We start from the raw sequence: 23,488 nt of genomic DNA, 5'->3' as shown, positions 1-23,488 counted from the left end.
TTATAATTATCGCTTAACTAGCCGCGCAACTACTGGTAACTCTTTACCAGTTGCATAAAAAGACATTGCGAAAATATTATATCAGGGCTGCTTCAGTCGGAAACGGTCTTGATAAGGTTTAACGACCAAAAGAAAGAAAGACCAAACACAAAAAGATAAAAAATTAACAAGCGTGTCAGACATTCCTAGGGTCTACGAACCACTAAATGCAAAGGAGGTAAAGAAAAGTGTTCGCCTAAAGTTTTTTCTCTCTGGTACAACTCCAAAGTGTATCCTTAAATACGGGAGAAAAACTTTAGAAAATGTAAAGATTGATGACCTTATTACTAATGGAAGCTTTGATCTAAGTCAATTCATTCCTAGGTTGGAAAAAATAACCGGTAATAAGGGAATATTCAAGTTGCAACTCTCATTAAATGAGGATTTATTCAATATGATTCGAATCAATGATTTCAAAAACTGTGCGAACCAGTTATTAAAGAAACTAACAATAGCGTTAACGCCAAAATTAAAGAAAATATCTGCTGACGAGCAGAAAAGAAAACTCCTACAAACGTATCATAATGACCCATTATACGGAGGTCACCCTGGCATCAAAAGAATGTCAGAAAAACTCCGCAATAAATATCGTTGGAAAGGAATGTCTAAAGACATCAAAAACTATGTTAAAAATTGCAGTAAATGCCAAGAGAACAAGTCCCTTAAAAGGACGAAAGAACCTATGTGTATAACGGAAACGCCAGCAAGTGCCTTTGATATTCTCGTTATTGATACAATAGGCCCATTTATTAAGTCAAACAGCGGTAACGAATACGCAGTAACAATAATATGTGATCTCACCAAGTACCTGGTAACTATACCAGTACCCGATAAAACGGCAAAAACAATAGCTACGGCAATATTTGAAAACTTTGTACTTACATATGGACCAATGAGAAAAGTTTTAACTGACAGAGGAACTGAGTATAAAAACCAGACCCTGCAGGAACTTTTTAATATGTTGGATGTGAAACATGCTCCCTCAACAGCATACCACCATCAAACAGTTGGATCCATAGAAAGGTCACATAGGACATTTAATGAATATATTCGTTCTTATGTGTCATTAGAACGAACGGATTGGGACGAATGGCTTAAATATTTTACATACTGTTTTAATACTACTCCATCAACAATCCATGGTTATTGTCCGTATGAATTGGTTTTCGGCAAAATTCCAAATATCATTGATTCTATTGGTTTTAACACTGTAGATCCACTTTATAATGTTGACTCTTATGAAAAAGAAGTGAAGTACAGACTCCAAATGGCAAGACAACGAGCTGCCAAAATGATTACTCAATCAAAATTCTCCAATAAATTACAATATGACAAAACGGCTAATCCTTTACACGTACAAATAGGAGATTTAGTACTAGTAGAGAATAATGGCGGCCATAAATTGGAACAATTATTCAAAGGCCCCTATTCTGTCGAAAATATAGATTCTAATGGGAATTGCACGCTGTCATCGTCGGACAGAAAAAGTATTGAAGTACATAAAAACCGTTTAAAATTGTTCAATGCATTAAGCAATAACTTGAATTAAGAACAAAAATATTGAAAATATTGTTTTTTTTTAACTGCCTTTTAAATATAACTCTGCCTCTAAAATATACGTATATATAAATTTAGCATATACATACAATAAATTATAAAACTTACATAAAACATAGATAACTGGCCAGTACCTATGAAAATATAATAATATAATACATAGTAATAATATAAAAACATACATATATATAGTAATACATAGTAATAATATAAAAACATACATATATATAGTAATACATAGTAATAATATATAAACATACATATATAGCAATAATCTAAATCTACTTTAGATCATTTAACTTTTCAATTCGACTTAGTAAACTAATATATAAGAATACATCTATTAATTAATAAAAAAATATGTATATATGTAAAATAATGAAAAAAAAAAACATATTAAATCACTTATATTAAAATTTAAGATCCCACAACAAAATTTTATAAAATTATATTTGAGTTTTACAAATCATAAATTATATTTTATAGATATCGTTTAAGTTCAAAAAAAATTTTTTTGCTATTTTTCGTTATTCTCATGTAATAATTTTTATTTACTACAACATATATTATAGAACAAAAATTGTAACCGTATTAAATAAGTAAAGTTAAATATATATGTAAGCATTAGTCTTTATACAAAAAAAAAAAAAACAAATATGAGTAACTTATAAACATTAAACGTAATTTTAAAATAAACCAGAACTAAATTTAAATAATGCCAGCACTGACTGTTAATTGTAAATTTATGTGAATAAAATTCATGAATTATAAAATTATACGACTTAAACTCAACTAAGAATAATCAACTTAAACCGTTGATTATTCTTTGTTAAAAAGGGAGGTGTAGTGTGTTTGATTCATCCATGTTGCCATACCTTCCGTATGACAACGTATCATACTGGTTTACATATTTGTCCAAGTTGGCATACCTTCTGTATCCAACTAATAGTATGCTTTTACTCAAGTTACAATACATTCAGTATGTAACTTTACACCCTCACTTTATTGAGGTATGTTGTCCGCACTGCTCCGAGATAGTAAGCGTGCATTATGCTTACTAAGCGTTTTCCCACGCTCACTTTATTCTTCATTTACCTTAAGTTAATTTTTGTAAGATAATATTATTTCAGTTCTAATTTGAATAAAGTATGGGGAAGTCGCATTTTGCGGCTTCCCCAACAAAACCAGAAGAGTTTTCATTTCATAGGTTAGCCTCACTCCGCCCCTAAACATACAAACCAACACAATAAGGGCATTGTAATTTGAATGAGTATCCACCGCGATGATAATAAAATGCGAACTTTCATTTGGTTACTATGAAACGACTTCCTCCCTCCAGTCGCACTAACGATTCAAATTGCCGATTTTAGGTCAATTTCGCAATGGCCAAAATCATGTTATCACCGATTGTGGTTGTTAGGGCAGAGTGAAGGTGGCCTGTAATGGATATCACTGGGCATGGACTGAAACAGTAGTGGTATCAGTTCAATGTATGTATTGATGTTGCCGTGACTATGAATTGATAGATAGATAGATTGCCTTTAAATGAGACAAATAATAAGTTAAAGACGATTCGTGGCGCGAATACGACATGAAAATGTTCGCAATTTCTGGACGAGTTCCTGTGTTATTATTCATTTCTGTTATACCGATTCAAGGACTATAGAAGATAGAAGCAAAAAAAAAAACTGATGATTGATTATAACCCCACGAAAATAATGGGCAAATTTGACAAATTTGAAGGGAGAACAATACCAAAGTGAAGTCAGACATAAAATTAATATGAACGTACTTCGTCAGACTTTGTAACAAAACTTGTTAACATTTCGAACACATCATGACCTTCAAATTGACCAAACAATTTTCAAATACAATCCAACAAATACCGTTGAGCTTGCTGAAGTCATTAGTTCAGTTTCGGATATTTTCACTTGAGTATTTTAAATTTACATTTCTCTATTAGGGGTTTGACTACCCTAATAAAGAAACCGAAAATCTCTCATTATAACATAGAATTCATCTAGCATTGCTAACAAGATGTGCTTAAATTAAAATATTAAACGAAATTCGGATCAGTGTAACTATATGTAGGTACATGTTACACACAACAATTGTTTTTTTTATATAAAAACACAATCACATTATCTTTGTAGATATGAACACATATAATGAAAAGTATTTGTCTCAGTTAATTTTACCGACGTTTATAACTCGTCAACTGGTCTAGTTATAAATTGTGGTTTACATACATTTTATTTATCCCGTATTGCAGCGATGGCGTCGGTTCTTGCTGCAGCATTTCTATTCTATATTAATTCGAACAATCAACAAATCAAAACATTTTAAAGACACAAAATCGCTTTGCGAACCTTCGTATTTGATCGTCGTCCATTCACATGTGCGATCACAGTCAATGATTTAAAAGTTACTAATTTATTTTTTGCCATAACAGTTTGGAACCCTTTTGAATATGTTGTGTGTTGTTTATACATTCCGACGCACAGACCCATAGCCTAATAACTAATATTTTAAGTAAAAACGCTTTTTGTTTTTTTATTCAAACAAACACAGGTATTGTTCGCTTGACAAAGTCAATACAACTGATATGGGGTTTTTAGGAGAGCCATGCCATGTACTGGGACACAGGTTTTTATTTGTAGATCATATAGTGTCTCCAGTTTTTGACTAAGACGAAACAATGTGATGTTGCTTTTGCCAAATACATACGCACCCACAAAAATATATAGATTTTTTTGTTTATTTTTTAAATAATTGATTGCTACAATCAGCGTTTACACAGCCTTGTTTAATAGACGCCTGTCTACGAAGTATTATCAGTTCGATAAAGTGGCCAAGTCTTTAAAATTAATTGAAGTATTAAAAAATAATTTCAAATTATTCTTCGATTTGTCGGTATTCTTTAAAAAAATGAATAGTGTAATGACGTCAGGTGTTCTCCAGTCACAGCACAACCTCTATATGATTCAATACTTATAAGGCCGCCGTATTAAGATTTGTGCAACTCCTCCGCCGGTTCGTCATAACCAATTTATCAAAGTAACTTTTGTGAATAATTCTATACGGATCATAAACAACACAAAAAACTATGCAATATTGTTGTTATTTTGATATTTCTGTTTATTTTTAGAAATATTTCTGTGCTGTACTAATACAGAAATTTTTCTTCGACAATTAATTTTGCAAACCTGCAAATTTTACCGCCTAACCTGAGTTTGTTAAATGGTTTATTAATGTACTTAATGTCAAAAACAATTCTCAACATAAACATTTCTAACTACCCAGAGTCTACCATTCGATCGAATGGGTATGAATGTCATTTGAAACCTGTTATAAATGTGACCGAGTGTTAATAGATACACCCCTCCGAACATATACACCCCTCCATTACACTGCAACCCAAAAATACCAATCAAAGTATACAAATTAATATATGTACTTAAAAATAAATAACATATTTACATACACAGACTCTACAATCGAATTGATTAGTTACTATATCGTAGTGCTGTCCATAGAATTCGTTCATTTTCTAATCATATTACAGCTGAATGTGTTTGACACCCTCTACTCGTTAACATATTTTTACCACTTAAATGTTTATGTTAATAACATTTTGACTTAAAACATATCTCGAGTGCAGCACATCGATCAGATGAAATCTTTCGATTTGATTTTTCTATTATAAACACACAACAATGAGAACGACAAATATACTACATCTATATATATTACTATGTATACACACATCTCACAGCTATTGGATGGAAGACCAAACAAGGAGAATACTTTAAATGTAACCAACCCCAGTGGATAATTATTATTGTTAAAGTTGTTTCTGTCGTTGTTGTTATTGGACTCGTGTTGTTGGTGTTGTACAGATACGTGGTGTCGGCTACGTCTATTCGCCATGGTAACACTCAAGGAGGCACTGGAGTAGGATAATGTAGTGGAGGACGCAGAAGAACATCTACTAGAATATTAAAGGGAACAAGTACAAATACAAGCATACAATAACAAGGATATGCTACCATAACAAAACTAGTAACGCAAGTCACACACAAATAATTAAAAAAATACTTTCAATTTAACATAGAAATGCATAATTTAATTTACATAGATACATGTTTAATGTAAAATAATTTGTCGTCTGTTAGAAACTAACTCATCATGGATTAGAGATTAGTAGATTTTTTCTTACAATAAACTGTCGTTATTTCATAAATATTCTTAAATATCAACCAACAAATCTTAAAGTTAGATTAAAAAATAACACAACTGTTTAACTAATGTTAAAAGACGATGTTTTTAATGTGCGGATTTTAACGACCGGCTTTAAATAATGCTTATTTCCGATGTCATTCCGAAATCAGAATTAAATATATGGATAGGATTTAAGTCATTTATAGAAATATTTAACAAAAATTGGTGGATAGAAAAATAACATTTTATTTTAATTATATTTCATATAATAAAACATAACTTATATAAAACATGTGAAATGAATGTATGCATTATGGTGTGTGTACTTCTGCATTTCTCCGATTCCAACGCCACACTGTGCCGTCATCACATACCCACACCAGTACTGTTGCATCACGAGAAAATGCAGTCTGTCTCACAATTGAAGTGCATCGAATATTATTCAAGGTGCTGGAATGTGTGTGTCTAGGGTCCGATGGATCCAGTTCCCATACATACACTTTGCCATATTGGTTGCCCAAAGCTACAATCTTGTGCCAAGGGTTAAAGCCAAAACGTACAAACCATATTTCACACTCATCGTAATTGAATTCACTAATGATTGTACACGAAGGATCATTTGGCTTTAGCTGAGACAGCGTTTGGTGTAACTGTCCCGGTTTCCAACATACTATTGAATTTTCGCATGACTTTGAGAGGACGAAATCTCCAAACCATTGTACACAATCCACATAGTTGCGGTGAATGTCTCTTGTAGAAAATTCTGGAAAATGTTGCATAATTGTAGGAAACGGTAGCTGGGATTTATTCGGATTGAAGGTGCGGGACATTTCAATTTTGTCTTTAAATTCGGGCGTGTCAATGCGCCACAGTTTTAAAGAATGGTCCATGCCACTGGACATTATACGCTCTCCACGTAAATCAAAGTCTATCGATAGTACCTCATCACGATGACCCTCCACACCACCAAAAATTGCTATACACACATGCGTTTGTATGTTCCACAACCGTATGGCATGATCTTTGCTGCCTGAGAGCAAGAGATTCGCTTGTCTTGGATGAAACTTCAGTTCGTTGATAGCCTGCCCATGGCCCACATAATTTCCCACCGATTCATTTCTATGTATGTCAATTACGCGAATAACACCACGATAACCAGCCGTGGCCAATAGGGGAGCTGATGTTTTCAAATCATAAGACCAACTGCATGTGTAAAAAACTTCATCAGGCTGAAAAATTAATAGACTGAAAGTGTGAAACGGCAAATATTAGAATGCTAAACCAAAACATACATCAGGATCTGCATAGCACATGATTAGTTTTAAGCCACCTTTGCGTGGACATTCATAAATGTTGCAACGATTACTGCCCGCTGTGGCAAACACCATTGGTTGATCCTTACCCAACAGGTGATTGAAAGACACACCGAAAATAGCCTGTCCATGATCTTCTTTTAAATGACAGCTAAGAGAAACAAAGTTATTAGTTTATATGAAAACTAAGAATAACGATTGAAATATACTCGTATTTATACGCCGGTCTTTTCGCTTTTGATTTACTATGACCCCGACTTTGTCTGCGTCCACGAGAGCCAGGGGACTTGCTGCGCGAGGTAGTGCTTGTTGCGACACTTGCTGTATCATCCTAATGGAGTGGAAATATTCCCGAGAATTAAGTTTTTTAGATGCTTTTGCGAATGATCAGAACTTACTATTGATTCATTATCACTATTTTCTGCTTTCGTATTCTCTTTTGGTGATTGTTTATCGGCCTTAACTTTTGACATGACTTGATACCAACAATATAGTACACACAACTCTTTATAAATGATTTCGTGATTTTTTGCACAACACTCAAAATATAAACAAACAAATGACAGAAAAAGGCGCGCCAAATTATCGAGAAGGGATCTATAAATCGGCATAACAAAATAGAATGATTGATAAAAATTAGTGTAAACGATAAATGTTAAGAATCCGAAGTCGGCTGGGTTTGGTGTGCCAGCAATTGGGTTACACACTACCAAACAAACACGGCGTTTACGTCAGTCAATTTATACCATCGCTGTTTGCGAAATCGTGTTAGACGAAATCTCAAGAAAAAAAAAAAAAAAATAAAAAGCGAACAACATCTTCCAGCACATTTGTGCGATAACATTCATTTTATAGTATGGTATAATATAGAAATTCTTACCAAAATGGTTGCGTACGATTTTATTTATTGTTTGTTTTAAACTATGCATATAAACAATAAAATAATCATCAATATCATGGTACAATGATATCAAGGTAGGGCTATGATACCATATGATTTTATTTTTTTTATTTTCTTGGCTTAATATGTCATCTTTATTTGTTTATGTATGTGTTTTCTTTTCAATAACAGAAAAATTGTTCAGAAAATATTCAAATTCGGGTGTTTTCAAAATGTTTATTTCAACATATGCATCGACAAAATCTAGAATTTTTGTAGCGAAATAATCCTTTAGAGATATATAGTACATGATTTTGAAAAGAAGTGTTGCCCTTTCATTCAGTTATCGCGTTTTTCAATTATTTATTCAAAATAAATGCAACAAGTTGTTTGATTTTTTATTGTTTTGATACTAATTCTGACATTTCAAGCCAAACAGGTAGACCTCTTTACTTGCAATTTTTTCAAAGTTGGCCTACCTTCTCTTCATTGTACCATGGTACAATGTAGGCTAACTTTGAACAAAATTGCAAGTATAGAGGTCTACCTGTCTGGCTTGTAATGTTAGAATTACTAACAAAACAATCAAAAAACCAAACAACTTGATGCATTAAATTTGAATTTCAATATTTTCTGAACAATTTTCTTATTATTGAAAAGAATACACACACAAAAAATAAAGATGACATATTAAGCCAAGAAAATAAAAAGATTAAAATTGTTTGTAATAATGTAAATATCTAATTTTTTGTCAAAAATTTTTTAAGTTTGGTTGATTTGCATAGATTTATGGTCCTTGCGAATTTGGGTAATACGACCGTACAAAAATGGTTGATTATGGGGAAAAGGTGGGTGTATGCAACGCAACCATTTTGGTAGAAACCGAATACTGGTCTAAACAGCTTTTTTACAATCACGGGTTTTCAAATTGGAAAAATGCAAAGCCAGAGTCTTGTAAATTTAAATTTATTAATAACAATTGCAACAAGTTGTATTGTTTACATAACACTTTTTTCCACATTATTCTAATTTAAGAGTAAACCGCACAAAATTGTATATGTTTTCATTAAAAGCTAAATGTACATTAAAACCAAACTTCTGTGGTCTTCTCTCCAAAATTCTTAGCAATAATTAATTCGCAATTCAATTTTAGAAAATTTCACTTTACCAGCCATTTACACGAGACAAATAGACTTGAATCAGAGTGGTATTTTAAATAATCGGTCTGTTCCAAAACTGCAAGAAAGTAAAAGTTTTTACTGCGATAACCGATTTTCCCTTTATGATATCTAAAAATGCAAAGCTAGTAGATTCTTGCAAGTACTGGAACAGAGCAAATAAAAACCCTAATCATTTTTTTTAAATGAAAGAAAAGGATAGTGAAGGATTAATGAATATTTAAACAAATAGAATTTGTAAATGTACATTCATGGTCATACCCTTCACATTCCTGGTCAACATTAAATTCTATGCCGATGTAGCTATGCTCGTATGTCTGTTGAAATTTTGCACAGACATTGATATCGTTCCTGGGATGAAACCAACATTCAGTATTTTGGAGGTTTCCGCTTCAATTCCCAACCAATTAACTGCAATTCGATTAGATTCTTTGTGTGTGGACTAGCTCCTCTCACAAAGGAATCGTGGCTATAGTCTACTTATTTATAGAATTTTAAGTATATCCGATTTGGCGATGAGTCAAGTTGCCACATGGTAGTTTTTACAACTGATTTGTGTTAGCTTTTGAACTCAATTTTCTTTTGTAAACGCAGGATTAAGAATAACATTAAATACACATAAAAATTAATATTAATTAACAATAATATATCTTTTATTCAAATATATATGTGTAGTTTATGTAGTAGGTATGTCCTTTAGTTTAACCAACAGTCAGATAAAGATTTTCATGCCGTTTGCGATACATTTGTTGCACTAGTTCAAAATATTTTAAATACATACATACAAACATACATACATATATAGGAATGTTAAAAACGCTGAAATCGCTAAAAGGCATGCACATTGCTTCAAAAGGTGAAGAATTTTATTTACAAAAGAGCGTTTGGTAAGTAAGAGAGAGACAAGGGACAGACAGTTAATAGACAAAAAGAGATCAGTCAGTACAAGAGAGGAAAATTGTTTCAGACAAAAACAGTCGGCAGATTTTATTTGTTGCGCTCTAGTTCGGTGTTGTTCTTTGTGGTTTCTTGTTAAGAAAGTGTAGCTGGAGGAGGAGAAAACAATAAAAAAAATAATACAAACCAAACATAAGGTAAAATACCAAAATACTTATTCAACTAAAATAACTTAGTATAGGTATGTAAAGAGGTAGCAATTTATGTACGTTTTGTTTGTCGACATGGATCTCGCCCAGACCGGTGTTCTCAGACGTTTTTGCCTTTGAATGGTTGCTTTGTTACTACAACTGCTACTGCTAACAGTACTGTTATTCTGAGGATTGGCTGTTGGGGCGGCGGTGGATGTGGACTTGTTCTCTTCGGCATCTCTTGGCTGCTGTGCATCGGTGGCCGGCGGACCTGTTGGCCCGCTATGCGTTTGTGGTGCCAGACATGCTCCCTTTGTCCGACTGTCTATGCTAATTTGATTGTTAGATTCATCGTCACCGGATGCAGGCGTTCTTCCCGGTTCCTCTGTTCTCAGAGAGCATTGACTCTGATCGGTATTGTTGTTATCACTGGATGCCACCGCCGTCGTTTCGCCTCCCGCTGTCCTGGAAGATGTGTGTTGTTGATTGTGCGTATGCTGATGCTCTTGGCATTCAACATTTTTGCAGTTGCCATTACATCGCCCGGTTTTAGGATCTTCTCTGTTTGGCATTAAGCAGTCGAAAAATAACAGTAAATTCAGCATTTAGCAGAGCAGTAAGGAGCAACCGCAATGTAACGAGCGTATTTTTTAATTGAAAGGCAAACCAATTCATAAAATTCACATTATGGTTGAGAAAAAGATGCGGCAATAAAATATAAGATAAAGATAAAATAAAGGAAATTTTCAATTAACATTATTTTTTTAACTCCTTGGTGATTTAACCATAAATGTGTTGCTAATGGTGAATGTATGTTAGATATATGATTGCTGAAATTGTGGATGCGAGAAATATATTTTGGCGCTTTAGCAAGCTCTCAGCCTCTTACGTTTTAAATTTGTAATCGATTTAGTAATTGAATATATGAAACACTTGTAAACGCACAGTTTTTAGATTTGAAATTAATCGACCTCTTTTTTTAATGTTATAGTACTTGCAGTAAGCGATATAAGTTTAGAAATGATGCACTTATTTTATCGAATTCCCTACCAATTATCGTAAAATGGTACTCGAATTATTAGTGTGTCGAGCAAAACCTAATCATTACCATAATCATAATCATGTGGTATGAAAAAATGCTATTTCTAAGTTTATTTTTATCTTCAGTTTTCACTCCAAAATTACATGAAATATATATATTTTTAACTTTTATATATACTTTTCTGGAATAAACAATAAAATAATTAATACCAATTGAATAGCATTCCCTCTTAACATTAAGGTGCTACTGTACAGGATGAGATGAAAAAACTGCAAGTAACTTCAGACTGCTGTCATTTCTAAGCCACTCGTTCGAAAGCTGTTAAAATTATTTCAGTGACAGCTCATCATATTGTTTACAAGCGTACAAAAGCATTTTGGCGAGGTTCTTTATATTTGGTTGGAAAACCACAAGTGGCTATCGCTAGAGCACTCCAGCATCTAAATGTGAATAAATCTTTTGTGTCTCGCACCATCGCTCGTTACCGTGATAGTGGTAGCGCAGCCCGACGTTAAAGAAGTGGACGGAAGAAAACAGCAACACTAGCAGAAAGCGACTTGAGTCGTAGTGGCCGAAACATGGCTCGAGAGCTGAACATATCGCAATATTCCATTCGACAAATATTGAAAAATGAGCTCGGGGTAAAGCCCTTGAAATTCCAGAAAGCGCAAAACTTACACCGCAACAGAAAGAAAATAGAAACAAAAGAGCTAAAGAGTTGCTTCGCTTGGCCGAAAGTGGTGAACTGCCGAATTTGGTTTTCTCCGATGAGAAAACGAATGTTTTCCAGCAGTTTGTAAACAAACAAAATGATCGTGTTTACTTGCCAAAGAGGTCAGCTGAAAATGTGCACGCAAACATTTAGGCCGCAGACCTTGGACAGCACCATCGCACTCAGCACGCGCACCCAAGAGGGTTCCTCACTTCATTTCCAGCGCACAATGGCCACCAAAATCTCCAGATACCAATCCGTATTGTGTCTGGAGTATTTTGGAAAGCAAGGTTGGCACTAAAAAATACCAAAGTGTCGATCACTTCAAGCAAGCGATTCGCCGGCAATGGGCCAAAATACGGCAGAGTAACATTCGGGCAGCGTGTGACGGTTTCATTGGCCTTTAAAGGCCATAATTCGCAATCTATCATGTAATTGTGAAAAATATGAATTTAAAATAAAATGTTGTTGGAATGCTATTCAATTAAGCGACAGTACAAGTATGTATCTTCTTTGCCCTTTAAAGGATATAAGTAATTAATTCGACACATTTATATACATGTACAAACAAACATATGCATTTTAATAGGCATATCCTTTACTTATTTATGCAAAGTGTTTTGGGCTTGGAAAACGATAAAATGCTGTTGCTTGTTGTTTGAATAAATAAACTAACCTCAGAATAGGATACAACAAGTACCATAAAGCACTGTGTATTTCAAAAATTCGTAGAATGATTAGAGACCTACTTTGGAACTATAAACGCAATTGGAGTCTCATATATATATTCCCAAATCTAAAGACTGATTTGAACAGATCTATTTAAGTAAACCATGATATATACCTGAATCATAATGTTCAAAATAATAGCACTTTTATTTACTGTGGCATATTCAAAACATTTCTATAGTATATTGAATATAGCCTAAATGTATCGCATATCTATCGAACATATAGTTATATATGTAGTTACGAGTTTTCAGTTTTCCGTTATTAGGTAAATCGAAATTAGATAGATTTTGTTTAATGATGAGTACAGATTGAGTAGAAATAGTGAAAGAGAAATTTAAAAATGTGGAAAAGTTAACAGACTTCTCTTTTGTATTCAAATTCATGTGCGCGTAAAATACACCAAAAAAATGGAAAAAAATACATTAATAATTTAGTTGCTGATATTAGTCTATTATTCCATATTTGATAAAAAAAAAACAATTCCACCAAAATATGTTGGTGCTCCACTAGACGCTACTTACACATTTGTTTCTCTCTCCCTCTTTTCTTCTTGAAACAACTAAATCAGAACTTATGACACTACAAATAGCATTACATTTACACACAGACAAATGTATAGATTTATAAAACTAGATTCACAAGCAACACGCACTTACATATCTATACAGACATACACTGTATGTGTGTGTATATGGACTTGATAAACTGAAATACATATATACGAGACTTTGTTGATACACATTTATATTTATATATTATATAGTGAGAGAGAGAGGTGAAATCAGTAGGAGGAGACGGACTTATTCCTTTGATAACACACAGCTAAAATTCATAAGTAAATTGGGGAATACAAACATCACAACACAGCAATTGGAGGAAATTGAGATTGTGGAAAACTCAAACCAATCATCATTATCTATCCATATGGAAAATGGGAAATACAGGACACTGAGTTTCAGAGCATTTAGGCAAAATGAGAGGCGTTTTAGCATTTATGATTAGAAGTTTGAAATTATGATACCCCGAACGGGGGGAACTGGAACGATAAATGGGCGAATGGATGAATGAAGGAATGTATGATGCTGATGAGAACGTATTTATATGCTCCATGTTTGTAACACAAATTCAGAACATGCCCTAGGAGAAGTTAGAAAGTCGAATGAGTTTTGTGCGGCCGAAGACGAAAATGTGGCACGCACAGCTAGCTTTTTGTGGGACAAGGACACTGGGAAACAAATGGTGATAGCGAGTGGGATGAGCTAAAAGTCACGGCAATGAGTCAACAGAAAGGGACAATTGAAACAAAACATTGTTAGAATGTGGCCAATACCACATCGCACTCAAACTTACTCTTCGCATTCAATCGATGCACTGGAATTTTGCCTCATTTTGGATTTACCTGACGTGGGACTTCTGTTCAGAGTTTTTGTTCGATTGGTTTTTATTCGATTCGTGGGCGATGAGGAGAGAAAACAAAAATTAAAATTAAATCAAAATGAAAACAATGTCTAAACTAAAAAACGTAGAACAACAACAACAACATGTTGTACACGAAACACTGAAAGCAACATTGGCAGACATCGAATTGGCGGATCAGAACACAATGTATGTTGGAATGTTTGTCTAATGGTCCGAAGGACAGGCCAGATAGCAAGTCAACCAACCAAATGGAAACTATTTATTAGCTTAGGAGTACATCAAGGGTAGATTCAATAACTCGCGCAATGACATGATGAGCAAAGCGTTATGTACAACCAAATGATGTTTGAGTGTTATGACGCAAACAATAATTGCTGATGTCTCGCTCAGAACTTCAATGGTTAAGAGGCTAACATTTAACTTGATGGTAATGGTAATGCCGATGAAAAGTGTGTACGGGTCTCGGGGACATGAAGAGATGGGAGAGAGAGAGAGAGAAAAACATTGTCTGATTAGTTTCATGTAGATTAGTAGATCCGGATGCTGGTGTTATTTGTTGATGCTGCAAACCATGATTCTATCTACCCATAAAAGCGTTACCTCACCATTCAATTTCCAATTTTAACTTCGTTAATGCATCACTGGCTTTCAAGTGACTGTTATCACAACGAACTAACGTTCTAAGAAACTAGAAAATTATTTATTTGCTCGCTATGGTAGCATGGGCTGCTGCTGTTTAACTCATGATCGCCGCTAGTTGCCTTAGATCATTTTCTACAATTTTAGGTTAGCGTACACAGGCTTGTCGGCAGCGGAATCAGCCGCACGCATAAAATGCATATTTGTGAAATAAACATTGAGTTGCGCTGCTCTTTAGCGAAACAATACTTACTTGGACTCGTCGATGAAAACGGCTTCCAGGACCCGAGCTGCATAATGCAGATTCTTTTGCAGAACATCGGCAGATATTTCGCCGGTGCTGAGCATACGCAGAAGATAGCGTAATCTGGAAGAGAAATAAATAAATAAATAATTAGATTACAAGAACAAATAACATAGTGACTACATTAAGTAATACAACTTATTAGTCGCCGTCGATTCAATTAGATAAAAATGCCTATTTTGACTGGACTGACCCGGATGAAAAATTAAAACCCTTGTTCAAATTCTTTCAAAAGCCAATAGTCGAATTCTGTAACATGGTTTACTGTTATCGAAAAAAAGGCAAATTTGAAATCACATTTCGAGCTGAAAGTTTAAATAAAAGTCGACAGGACTGTTTTCATACCCTACACCACATAGTGGTAAGGGTATTATGTCTATGTGCATTTGTTTGTAACATGGAGAAGGAAGCGAGATAGACCCATATTTACTTTTGGGAATCTTCATAGAAATACTTTCTGAGTTGATTTGTGCATGTCAGTCCGTTCGCCCGTCTGTCCATATATTTTTGCGAAAAATGCAGGTCGCATTTATTGTATTTCTGTGTTTGTCCCAAGGGCGAACCCAATTGAAATTAATGAGAATTAGATATAGCTCCCAAAAATATCTATCTTCAATCGATTTTGGGTTAATTCTGCACCAAATGGCCATTATCAGTCCAAATGACCTGGATTGTGGCACATTTGACCGAATTCAGCCCAGAAACCAGTACTTCAAACATTGGTGAAAATCGGTTCAGATATAGCTATAGATCCCATATATATGTTTCATTCGATTTGGTGTTTAAGTCCAACACATTCGTAATATGCACTTCACAGAAATGATATATGATACCGGACATCACGTACAGCCCAGAAATACCTTTGCCAAATTTTATCAAGATCAGTTCAGATTTTTATATACCTTTGATATACATCTTCATCCGATTTTACATATTCATAAATATTTATATTTCATATTTAACCGAATTTTTCCATTTGGTAAAACTCGATCTAATATTTATTGGACCAATAAATATTTTTTGATATAATTCTTATCGAAGTCATATTATGCACTATACAGCAATGTTATTGGGTCCTTCTATTGTTCAAATTTGTTGAAAATCGATTCAGAGTCGGAAATTGTGATATGCATTTAAATAAGGTTCACAGCATGGTACAATGATATCAAGGTAGGGCTATGATACCATATGATTTTAATTTTTTTATTTTCTTGGCTTAATATGTCATCTTTATTTGTTTATGTATGTGTTTTCTTTTCAATAACAAAAAATTGTTCAGAAAATATTCAAATTCGGATGTTTTCAAAATGTTTATTTCCAACGTATGCATCGACAAAATCTAGAGTTTTTGTAGCGAAATAATCCTTTAGAGATATATAGTACATGATTTTGAAAAGAAGGTTTTGACCTTTCATTCAGTTATCGCGGTTTTCAATTATTTATTCAAAATAAATGCAACAAGTTGTTTGGTTTTTTTATTGTTTTGATACTAATTCTGACATTACAGGCCAAACAGGTAGACCTCTATACTTGCAATTTTTTCAAAGTTGGCCTACCTTCTCTTCTTTGTACCATGGTTCACAGTAGGTATGATCTACTTTACATAAATTTCCAATATAAAGTTGGTCCGCCCTACTTTTGACCTGTCCTTACTGTTTTTTTATCGGCATGATAGTTAAAATGATACAGATACGCACTGCAAGACATGCCCATAAAATACAGATTTATATTTTCCTCTCTATTTTGCTGCGATCTATTTTATTGGTTTCAACTCTTTTCCGATTCACTATTTACTATTCAGATTCCTTGTATAGCACATGTCACTATATAAAAATTAAACAAAACGTCCAGTTTTTCTTACCTCAGTGCAGCCTTGTCACAGGCATCTGGTGTATCGACAGCTGGTAAATTTTCTGTGGCCAAATCGAGATTGGCTTTGGCCGACCCGAGTGCCGACGTAGTTTCATCCGTGGACATATTCGATTCGGAAACATTTTCATCCGGGATAGTGTCGGTGGCTGTAGGTGGCATGGGTGCTATATTGCTCGTGTTCGGTGATGTGGGTAACATTTTTGCTGAGGGAGATGATTGTTGTGTTGTAGTCTGGAATAGTTGAGCGTTGTGTGTTAAGGTGGCTTGTGCTGAGGAATAGGTTTGTTGTTGGGTAAAGCTAGACGACGACGATTCGTTGAGGCGATTGTCGTGCTGGGGTGCGGTTGCAGTATTGGCGGGATGTTTTCCTACAGATTCATCTGCTAGAAACGAGCCTCTGGCAGACGACGATGAAGTTGGAGTAGACGAGAGTTGTTGTTGATATAAATGCTGTGATTCAAGTTGAGTAAAACTTTTGCGGCTATTCGAACGGCGAACTATAGTGAGAGCCCCGTGTCCTGAAAAATAATGAAAAGAAGAATACATTTATAAGATTTTTTTATTGAAGAGAAAACAGAGCAAAGCTGAAGACAACGATGTTTCAGAAAAGAATTTTAAATTTATGAGCAAAGGGCAGCTGCAAATATGGCCCAAACATGAGTGAAGAAGGAGGTAAAAGAGTTTGTTTTTGTATCTGCTTTGGCTGTCCCAAAAATGTTAGACTCACATATGAACGCAATTACGGTTATGGGTGCATCTCGTATTTTTCATTTTATCAGATTCAGATTTCGATGCGATAGTAAACATATTAAAACTGAGGTAGCAAAAGGAGACGACTATTTTTATAAATTGGAAATCACGTCAGTTTTGTAAATTTCTGAAGGAATTTAATCGTTCCCGATTTAGGGATTTTAAGATAGGAGGGATTGCTGTCCTTAAGAAATACTAAAACAACTTACTGTAAGCTATTTAAATTCCTCAGCTACAACATTTTAGTCTAAACTGGGAGTGATATATTCCAGCTTATAATTCAGGAGGCCACACTAATTCTGCTAATTTATTCAACTACTTATTAGAGTATAAGAAACATCCGTACCTAATTATGGTTCTTAGCATAACAATTGCAATTATTTCTCCTATAATGTCTATATGCATAGAACATTCACATTGATTTAGGGAATGAAGTTTGGGAACTTATCTAATTATTCTTCTCATCTTTCAGTTGACTTACTTAACTTTTACTATTTTCTTATGGCTTAATAAAAAAAGTGTGTCATAAACTAATGTATTTTTTTTAAAGCGAAACACCTTGGACTTGGCCTTGTGAGTCTTTTGCACCAATGTTATCACTGGTTTTGTTATGAACTTCCACATTTATAGGAAAAAAAATACTATAGTTCGTTATTGTATTGCCGTACAACAAAAAGACAATCAATCGAAGTACAGGTTCCAAATGTGGCCATCTAATTGGCGCCGGGGGCTGGGATCGTTGCACAATATTCTATTGGGTAAAGAATTCATCATTTTCCATTGTCTTAATCCGCTTCTGGGTATCCCAAAAGGTTCATTTACTAACGAAAATGTGTATGCGGTACGGCAACACACATACACCCCGCACACACATGTGTCGAGCACAAGGACTGGGGAGTCATGTAAACTCCATAAAGGATTCTGTTTTATTATGAATCGATGATTTTCTTTGTAACGCCCGAATTAGGAGAAGGCAGACAGACAAATGTTTACTAAGCCTATTTACTCGAAATCAATTTCGAAATTTGTTATACAAATATGGAACTGACAGGTTCCCATAACAATGAAAGGATTCAATCGCAATCAGTTATGCAAAATTGTTTTTATTTCCTCTGAGAAATTCAAGGTTGAGAAATTCTACCCATAATTCGATAAGAGTAAACAACAATTTTTTTTATTTTGGATGGAAAAATGATTTGAGACTGTAGTTACCGATTATAGTATTCGACAATATGGCAATCAAAGTTACATAGATAGATTTTACATTATTATTATTTTATAATATTATGCGGCCAAAACCTTTAGGCGCAATGTATAACTCAGTTTTCCTAAGTGACAACTGTTCCATTTGAGATACCACAAAAAAATAATACAGATGGGCGGACTGACATCGCTAAATTGGCTCTAATGTCCTACGACTGATTTTTTAAACAGATCCTTTATTTGCATAAATCACATTTTGGCCATATCAAATTACACAAGCCATATGTAACAATATAGCCACTAAATATGTGAGGGATGCCTTACAAAGCTAGACCCTGAAAGGTTAAAGGTGCTTAAAACCCTAGCTCGTTTTTATACCCCACCACACTATGTGTTGGAGATATTAAAAGTTCGATTAGGCCAACAATTATGTAACACCTCGAAATATTGGTCCTGCACATAGGAAACTATATATGGATCTTCCGACATTGCCGAGCTGAGTCGATCTATGTATGTTCCTCTGTCCACCTGTCCACGTTAATTTACAGGTCGAAATGGACCAAAAAGAGAAAAAATCCTGATTGCTCCTGACTTGCTCTACAAGCCATAATTATAAACCAATAGACACGGATTTTTTCATGGAGTTATGTTTAGGCCCGCGTAAAAGTCTACCAAATTGGACGGTCATTGGACCATATTTAGCGGGTAAAATAAACCATAACTTTTATGATAAAAAATACGATAATTTCCACCAAACCGCGAATATTTTTAATCACGGCGAAATCACAAATTCATTAAAAGGTCACATCTGACCATTACAGTGATGCTGATAGCCAAGATATATAGCAAAATAGTTACGATTTATATGTAAAACAAATTGATCTCAGTTATTCAGCTTATAAGTCAAGAACCGCTGGACTGATTTTCGAAGAAAAGGATAAAAAGTAAGAAAATCGCGTAAAAATATGTCAATAAAAAAGTGAATATTTTTTGTTACATTTTTCAATTTTTGCCATCCTATTTATCGCATGCGATTTTTCCAATTTGACTTACAATTCTGAATTGTACATTTTCTAAGATTTTTCTGCACCCGCAACACTATGTGTTGACGATATTTTGTACAGGTCGCAATTATCGTCCGATCCTCACGAAATTTTGCATGAAGGTAGGGTTAGGGTCAGAATCAAAGCTTGTTGTATTTGAAAATGTACATCTAGGGGTTCAAAAGGACCAAAAAATTAAAATTGTTCTGATTCTACAGTCGCTCTTCAGGTCACAATTGACAAACTAGACGGCACGGATTTTTGCATGAGGAGAGAGTTAAGGACGGAGAAGAAGGCTAGCATTTGGATGACCATTGGATTATATTAAGCTGTAAAATGGAACACAACTTTCTTGTGAATTTTTTTTGAATACCTATCAAGACGACGAAGAGCATAAATATTGGGCAAATGTCCCCGGTCAAAAACTAAAGGTAACATCTGTGTAGGGCTCTATGACATTATTTCAAAAACGAAATAGATTGGGACATAAGGGTGTTTCCAAAATATTGTAGTGTTGTAGGGTATCACATGGTCGGCCCCGCACGACTGTAGACTTTGCTTAATTGTTTATTTTGTGATAGTTCAAAAATGTCATCACCTTCATTTATGTGACCTACTAATACTTACTTGCAACTTGACCATTGATTGAAGAGACAATGCTGTTATTTGTAATGGAGAAATTTACACTTTCCGATTGGCCATCAGCACTGGGAGGACTTGTGATCTTGGAGAAATCTTGAGTATTGTTATTGCCACAAGTTGTTGTACTACCTCCGGCAGAACCACCTGGTATTGCTTGTGTACTGGAACTACAATCGGATGGATTGCTGGACGCACTACCAGTTTGCAAGGAACAACCAACGCCACCGCTATTAATGTTACCACTTCCAACACCGCTCGAGCAAGATGAATCCTCCCGTTTCGGTATATTTTCTGGTGTACTGGCAACTGTAAATATAAAATTAAGAAAAAAAATGAAAATTACTCGGCTGTCTAAAAAATCTAAAAAATATCCAAAATTCTTAATGGATAAATAGTATTATATTTTGCTGTTGTTGTTATTGTGCAGTGTTCATAGTAACGCCCCAAATTACATGGTCGTAGCATATGTTGCCATCATTAAAGGACTTTCAATTAAATCTATGAACCATCAACCACCATCATTGGCCGTAGATACCACAAGGGGTGGGGAGGCGATGTATTTTCTCATTTCCTTAAAGGACAAAAAGCCACAGGTTTAGGGTCATTGAAAATTAATAACAAAGAATCCTCTTACGAAGCCACTTAGAAGAAAGGAAGGATATGGTTAACTGAATCTAATGGTGAGACGAGGGCAATTTCAAGAGCGATTGTAAAGGAAAATCATCCTGAAAATAGGTTTTCATAGAGACATTCAATGCACCTGTTGTTGTGTTTCCAACAAAAGGGTTTGCAAAATACAAATTCATTTATGACTTGGAAGCATTGTGTTGGATAAGAGGAAACAAATGTAACATGAACTCAAAATGGGGGGTTAGCTTCAATACAATGAATTCTGGAAATTATATAAGGAATATCGGGAGCGAACAACAACGAAACTGTTCTCTTGTAGGACGGATGGGGAAACTGGTTATTATTGTATTCTGAATGCTATACTGGGAACAAGTCAATTTCACGGCATCGGGTTTCTTTTCAATTTTGCAAAATTTGAAAGGAACGAAGAATGAAGCATTTTAATGGTTAACCCATGATGAGTACTTCTATATTGAGGGTTTAACTGCTGCTGCTGCTGCTTGGAATAAACTGAAGTTCAGCACAAATCCATTTTTGAGATTATACAAAGATGGCGATAAATTTGGATCGAAATTTGTATATCTTCTGTTAATACTACAATGATATGAGGTAGATTAATAAAAAGAATACAACTCTGTAATGCCCATATAATTCATGCAACAAAATCTATTGAACGCATATAACTTTGACAGAACGTACTTTAAAATGTTTGTATGCTAAAAATTACAAAGCTAATTTTTAGAAAATTATTACAACACTATTACAACATTTTAACAAAGTTGCACACGGAATTCGAGTTTTAGGTAGGGATTTACGTTATCGAAAGCTAAAACCAAAAGTACAGTCTATTTTATTAGAAAGTGCCGCTGGGATGTTTAATATAACAATGATTGGCTAGTGTAATTATATGTAGACAAACCCGACCTGTGTTGAAATTTTTGTGCGGATTATATCAGAGAGTGGGCAGACAGTCGTATATATTTAAATCAAATCAGCTGATGGGATCTTCGACATATATTTCTAGGTGTTGAAAACTATGATATTTCCTTTTATTGTGGACGGTTCGTTCTATCAACGGGTCTGAATCGTTTATTGAGTTTGTACACACCCTAAAATATCTAAAAACCCAATAAGGTAAAGCCTTGTAAAAATGTGGAAGGATTTTTTCAGAGTTATATTTAATTTTTAAAGATAAATGAAAAATTACATTAAGAAAATGAAACTTTTATTTTTTCATATCATATTTGTATCACAAAAACCAAATAGAGATTACAAATCCTGTGGCAAAGCGTAGCGCAGAGGATGGTATTAGTATACAGGCTGAGATAAAAAAAACTGCAACCAATTTTAGACTGCTGTCATTTCTAAGCCACAGCCATAAAATTATTCTATTGACAGATTATTATATTATTTACAAGCGTACAAAAGCTTTTCGTTGAGATTTTCCAGAAAAAAAGTTATTCGTGATGGAATTCAAGCGTGATTGTGTGATTTCTTTATATTTGGTTGGAAAACCACAAGTGGCTATTGTTAGAGCACTCCAGCATTTAAATGTGAATAAATTTTTTGTGTCTCGTACCATCGCTCGTTACCGTGATACTGGAAGCTTAGCCCGACTTCAAGGAAGTGGAAGGAAGAAAAATCAGCAGAAATGGTTCGAAAAGTAAAGAAGCGACTTTATCGAAACCCGCGTCGCAGTGGCCAAAAAATTGCTCGTGAGCTGAACATATCGCAACATTTCATTCGGCAAATATTGAAAAAATGAGCTCGGGGTAAAGCTATTGAAATTCCAAAAAGTGCAAGAACTTAACCGTAACTGAAAGAAAATAGACCCAAAAGAGTCGCTTTGCTTGGCCGAAAGCGGTAAACTGTCGAATTTGGCAGTTTGTACACAAACAAAATGATCATCTTTACTTGCCAAAGAGGTCAACTGAAAATGTTCACCTTCGGTTGGGCACCAGTACTCAAGCGCCGGCCATGGTGATTGTGTGGGCCGCCAAACAGCCGATGGTCGTTCTCCGCTCGTATTAATCAACCGTGGCATCAGAATAAATGTCGAAAATATTCTGGAGGGTGTATTAAAGCCTTGGGCACTCAAAAATTTTAACCGCAGACTTTGGACATTCCAACAGCACCATCGCATTCAGCACCCGCCACCCAAGAATGGTTACAAAATGAGGTTACTCGCTTCATTTCCAGCTCACAATGGTTACTAAAATCTCCG

The 23,488-nt window shown here is 34.6% G+C and overlaps 2 protein-coding genes across 5 annotated transcripts in view; both read right to left on the bottom strand.

Moving 5' to 3' along the window:
* LOC131805502 (dual specificity calcium/calmodulin-dependent 3',5'-cyclic nucleotide phosphodiesterase 1-like) overlaps nt 1–23,488 on the bottom strand; it is a 126,060-nt gene that overhangs the window by 15,909 nt on the left and 86,663 nt on the right. The window contains exons 3-7 of one of the 4 annotated variants that reach the window (XM_059128707.1): nt 20,620–20,940; nt 16,986–17,514; nt 15,074–15,187; nt 14,113–14,175; nt 10,355–10,837 (exon numbers count right to left, since the gene is read on the bottom strand). In XM_059128707.1, the coding sequence (XP_058984690.1) occupies nt 10,355–10,837; nt 14,113–14,175; nt 15,074–15,187; nt 16,986–17,514; nt 20,620–20,940 (1,510 nt within the window). The remainder of the gene's footprint in view (nt 1–10,354; nt 10,838–14,112; nt 14,176–15,073; nt 15,188–16,985; nt 17,515–20,619; nt 20,941–23,488) is intronic. The other 3 variants (XM_059128708.1, XM_059128709.1, XM_059128710.1) reach the window with 3 other exon arrangements.
* Nucleotides 6,040–7,687, bottom strand: LOC101897371 (polycomb protein esc). The gene is made up of 4 exons (XM_005190334.4): nt 7,529–7,687; nt 7,340–7,461; nt 7,110–7,281; nt 6,040–7,046 (listed from the first exon to the last, which is right to left on the bottom strand). Exons 1-4 carry the CDS (start codon nt 7,601–7,603, stop codon nt 6,129–6,131), a joined length of 1,287 nt encoding a protein of 428 aa, XP_005190391.1. The 5' UTR covers nt 7,604–7,687; the 3' UTR covers nt 6,040–6,128.

This window comes from Musca domestica, unplaced genomic scaffold (genome assembly GCF_030504385.1).
Source record: "Musca domestica strain aabys unplaced genomic scaffold, Musca_domestica.polishedcontigs.V.1.1 57, whole genome shotgun sequence".
Classification (NCBI taxonomy): Eukaryota; Metazoa; Arthropoda; class Insecta; order Diptera; family Muscidae; genus Musca; species Musca domestica.
This window is presented reverse-complemented; position numbering and strand designations above follow the sequence as displayed.

What these genes read in the sequence shown, in the direction of transcription:
- LOC101897371 (XM_005190334.4), bottom strand. Translation starts at nt 7,603, where the DNA reads ATGTCAAAAGTTAAGGCCGATAAACAATCACCAAAAGAGAATACGAAA. An exon ending in ATAGTGATAATGAATCAATA is followed by an intron (nt 7,462 to 7,528) that starts GTAAGTTCTGAT and finishes CCACTCCATTAG; the next exon opens with GATGATACAGCAAGTGTCGC. An exon ending in TGTGCTATGCAGATCCTGAT is followed by an intron (nt 7,047 to 7,109) that starts GTATGTTTTGGT and finishes TTAATTTTTCAG; the next exon opens with CCTGATGAAGTTTTTTACAC.